Raw genomic sequence first — 5,115 nt, forward strand, 5'->3', positions numbered from 1 at the left:
AGAGTTTTAGTGGAGATTAAATGAATTAAGAGTATTGAGAACAAAATCTGGCCCTTACAAAGCACTTTTAACTCTTACCTGTTACTGTTGTCATCCTTCTCATTATTACACCTGATTGTAATAGTGGCTTAAATATAAAGATTGACATTGTTTGTTTTGACTTTTTTCTTCTTTTCAGATGACCTGTGTAGAAAAAGCAGGAACAGATGAGAAAATGCTTATGAAGGTCTTTCGCTGTTTGGGAAGTTGGTTTAACTTGGGGGTTTTGGACAGTAACTTCATGGCTAACAATAAGTTACTAGCACTCCTTTTTGAGGTTTTGGTAAGTAATGGCTTTGTTTATGAAAGTATTTCTGCCACATAGTTCACAGTGACTAACCTTCTGGGACATAACAGTGTTTTCAGATTTCTGCACAGTGATTGGAAAGCAGCAGTGCCCCTTCCTTGTTGCCCAAGTACCAAATCAAGGTATTATAGTACTCAGAATAGAGTGTAGTTAGGTTTAGTAGGAAAGCAGCCTTATATGTAGACCAATGATTTACATATTAAAATCCAAGTAACAAAAAACCATTGGTTTCGTGTTTTTAAAGTATAAAGTTGTGTTTTAATAATGTTCATTGGGTCTTTGAGACAGTTATAGATCAGAATATTATCTTTGTAGTTGAGATAGTTAAAAATCAGGGTATGTATAGGATGGATTTTGGGTTTTTGAGATTAGCAGAATAAGTAATGTCTTTTTACATGTTTGTGCATTTCTTCCTTAAATTTTGAAAGTAACAGTGCCTACTAATACATTTCTCTTTTTTGGTAGATAGGAATAAGTGAGTACTTAGAGTAAGTCTAGTTTTAGACAAAACAACATAGCAATATCTCAAGCACAAATATTGAGCAAGTCCTTGCAGATGGGAATGACTGTGTCTCTTTGTCCTGGGTGGTTTCCCTCCATGAAAACATATCAGTATGAAAGCTCTGTGTATAATGGTTGTATGCTTGTACACTATTTTTTAGAAGATGGTATCATGATTCTAGATTGATAGTGAATTAAAGAAAGAAAAGGAAAGCACATTCTTGGAGACATTTTTGACATTTCATTATTGTTAGTATATTGCTGCTGTCTTTCTTTCACCAAAAGCTAAGACTCAGTTAGGATGCTGATATAATTGTTTTGCTAGTACTTGTCTTTGCCTCCATGTCTGTCAGTGCCCTACCTCAGTAATGGAAATTTTGATTCTCCTTTCACCAAATTGAAGAATAGTCAGCATAAATAAATTAAATCCTACTTTTATTTTAAAAATTTATAAATATGTTTACATATGAATGGAGGACAGTCTAGAATATGCTTCAAACTTAAAACAGTGGTGTCTTCTGGGTGTTGAGATTGAGGTAAGTAACAAGCTAAGTAGTGTGCCTTGATTATGTTATCTTCTCTATTGACCCACTGTCAGGACTCCTCTTAGAAGAAGAGTTTTTCTAGAGTCAGGGTCAAATACATCCTCATTCTTAAATTCATTCAGTGGTTCAAAATTATGCCATATTTTAGTTGGCTTTGTATTTGGACCATGACTTTCTTATATAGCTTTTTCTCCTATAGTTCTTACTTTAAAAACTTTTTAAAAATACAGTGCTTGATATATGCAAAAGAATAAGTCTGAACATTTATTTAATTTTTAAAACATAGTAATACATTGAATATTTTTGAATCCACCACTCAATTTCACCCCAGGATCCTGAATGTCTTTGTTTTTTCTTATTCACAAAAGACTAATATGCCTTCACTAAATTTATCTAGCCTCTCAACTGCACTCTGCTAAATAGAAACCCTAGAGGCCTCCCTCCTTGAACCTTCTGATTTTCTCTCATTTGTATCAGTTGTTCTTTAGATCTGCTCCCAGCTGCCATCCTGGGACTTCTCTTTACTATGCTTCTGGATTGGATTAACTCTTTTTTGAGCCTTCTCAGATACCTTCCTCAGAAGGATATGTGGGAAGTAAACTTTGAGTTTTTGCATGCCTGAGAAATATTTTTATTTTGCTTTCATCCTTGATTGATGGTTTAGCTAGGCATAGAATTCAGTATTCTTTTCCTTCACAATTTTCAAGTCCTCTTGTGTGCTGGCAGACATCATTGCTAATGAGAAGCTGGATAACTGTCTGATTTTTGCTCTTTTCTAAGTTACCTTCTCCTCCCCAGAAGCTTTAAGAACCTCTCTTTAACTTTGATATTCTGAAATATCACACTGATGTGTTATATATGGGTCCTTGATACTTGTTGGGCCCTTTCATTTTAGATAGTACTTGAATGTCAGAAAAGATGGAACAATTTCCAGACCAAATAGGGCAGGAAACACATGGCATTCCATTTGGAGGGACTGGTATGGAAAAAAACATGGATTTTAGAAGTCATGTGATCATGAGGTATAGAAAAGTCTGATTTGGTTGGCATGCAGGAGAATATTTAGAAATAGCACTGGAAAGATGGATGGATATTGTCTTGTCGAAGGCCATGACTGTCAGGCTCTTAGGCATTTAAATTGCATGTTCAGAAACAAGCTATAATGATTTACATATTGCTTGGATTATAGCTTAATGATCATACTTCTTCCCTATTCCTGCTATTTCCCAGCAACAAGATAAGACCTCATCCAACCTACATGAAGCTGCTTCAGACTGTGTGTGCTCAGCTCTCTATGCCATTGAGAATGTGGAGACTAACCTGCCATTAGCCATGCAACTGTTTCAAGGAGTCCTGACATTGGAGACCGCCTATCATATGGCTGTGGCACGTGAAGATTTAGATAAGTGAGTGTTTAAGACAGTAGTTCTGGGTTCACAAATATAGCCTGGTGTTCTTTTTTTTTTTTTTTTTAAGATGTTATTGGGGAAAGGAAACAGCCAAGTTGTTGTCCTTCAGTCTTAGTTGTGGAGGGTGCAGCTAGCTCAGCTCCAAGTCCAGTCGCCATCCGGCCGCCCGTCGGCAACTTGTGGCCGCTCAGCTCAAAGTGCCGTGTTCAATCTTAGTTGTGGTTAGGTGTAGCCAACCATCCCATGCGGTAGTCAAACTGGCAGCCTTGTTGTTAGAAGCACGTGCTCTCACCAGCTGAGCCATCTTGCCACCTGTTAGCAGCTCAACTCGGACACAGCTCGCTGGCCTATGTGGGAATCGAACCAGCGACTGTTGCTCAGAGCTTGCACTCTTAACCAACTGAGCCACTCAGCTGGCCCAGCCTGGTGTTCTTTTTAAGTCACTTTTTATTATTCATTTATCCTTTGTGATTCTTTGTGACTCTATAAGTATACACACTGCATCCTAAAGATGCTGTGCTATTCTCATCTATACCCGGAGTGGCAAAAAAGATGCAGAAGGAGAGGTTGTAAGCATGGAAAGTAGTAATTTTTTGCACTTACAACAGGTCAGGCTTAAAGAATTAGGGATGAACTTTGAAGTACCAAGTGTGATTTGATGGGAATTTTTTTTTTAGATTTTTATTGGGGAATTGGGGGATAGGAACAGCACTGAGGAATTGGGGGAAGGTTGACAGACAAGTTGCTGTCGTTTTTGTTCTTCAGTCTAGTTGTGGAGGATGTTGCTTCACTGGCCCAATTTGGCACCATCATTGTGCTCTTCCTGGNTTCTTGTGTGTACCTGTCCCCCTAGAACCTGCTGAGATGTGACTCTAGTTACGGGTGTCACTGGATGGTCGTGGTAGGTCTTGAAAAGGATGGGCATCCCTTTTCAAAGCATCTGTCTAAGAAGATGTTATTATAGGGCTTTCAAGCTGAGGAAGGCTTGTCTTCTCTAAAAACTCTGGAAGGCAGGCTACTTGCACTAGTACGGGAGACTCAGAGTGACCTGAGGGGTTCAAGGTTATCAGTTTCACTAGGATCCAAACAGATGTCTACATTCAAAGCTTCCAAGTCCCATTCTTTGTCAGTTTCCTAACTTTCACATGAGAAACTTGGTAAGATTATAAATTCAACTGTTGTTCTTAATTCAGCAGGCCACACAACTAAATTTTGTGTATGAGTTTCAGCAATATCAGCCTTGTAGCTACAAAAAACAAGAGCTTTGTTTGCAGCTGTCATGGAAACTCTGGTTCTCAGACTGACTTGCGCTAAGAGTTAATGGACCTGAGCTTGTCTTTTTTTTTTGTAAGCACTCCAGTGAAGTCAAAGAATCCAGTCAACACTACCATCCTTATAGCCATCATTACGGCCACAGTGGTCCATACAGCAGCCACCTGGGTTCCCAAGGCACGAGCTTGACTTAGTTGTCACTTCCTCATAATTGACAACAGGTGATAACTTGATTTGTTGTGATGAAATCTGAAAAATATATCCCTGTGGTACCTAATAAGGTCTATAATTCTGTTATGTAGCTTGTCCTGTTACAGAACGCAGAGGGTGAAATGAGTCCAAACTTGCCAAGAAAAAAGGGTATTTGCCTGTAATACCAGGCACCAAAGGCCTTTTAAAACCTTTCATTCAGTTAATGGTTCTGTTCCATCCCATTGTCTTATCAGTATTATACTTTTTCAGTTTATTCAAACGGACCCATTCTTAAATATTATATTGAACTTCTAAAGGTTTTAATATTCTTCTTCTTGCTCCTATGGCTGAACTGAGCCTGGCCTCTTAATATATTTTTCTCCCTTCATTTATTCTCCACTTTGGTAATTCAAGATCAATTCTTCTTTACCTCTGCTGTATTTTTACTGATGAGCTCTTCTGGCATTTATCCTTCAGCTTTTAAGGCCTTAGTTTAAGGGTTTTTAATAATATAGTTCTCAAAGAGGAACTGAAAGTAACTCTTAGTTCTTGCTGAAGCTTTATGATATCTATATGATTTAATTAGCAAAATTTCTTCTCCAAAGCAACTAGTTTTAGACGTAGGATTTTTCCAAAATTGTATCCTTAAGTTTGAGTTGGTAGATGGAATGTACAATCAGGTCCTTCCATTTGTAAACATTATGCCTTAATAAAATTGAGTAGTCATTTAGGAAGCATAAAGGCCAAGAAATTGTGTAATAAGTTTACATCAAGAGCTTCAAAGATTTGGGGGCGTGTGTGTTTGTGTTTGCCAGGAACTTACTTGAATTATTTCTTTTTTTCTTCCTTC

General features: G+C 37.8%; 1 protein-coding gene across 1 annotated transcript in view; it reads left to right on the top strand.

Moving 5' to 3' along the window:
- The window catches only part of TNPO3 (transportin 3), an 88,863-nt gene that overhangs the window by 34,723 nt on the left and 49,025 nt on the right, over positions 1–5,115 (top strand). The window contains exons 4-5 of the mRNA XM_019646091.1: positions 173–322; positions 2,623–2,798. Coding sequence (XP_019501636.1) covers positions 173–322; positions 2,623–2,798 — 326 coding nt within the window. The remainder of the gene's footprint in view (positions 1–172; positions 323–2,622; positions 2,799–5,115) is intronic.

The sequence above is a fragment of the Hipposideros armiger genome, unplaced genomic scaffold, assembly GCF_001890085.2.
Source record: "Hipposideros armiger isolate ML-2016 unplaced genomic scaffold, ASM189008v1 scaffold_97, whole genome shotgun sequence".
NCBI classification, from domain to species: Eukaryota; Metazoa; Chordata; class Mammalia; order Chiroptera; family Hipposideridae; genus Hipposideros; species Hipposideros armiger.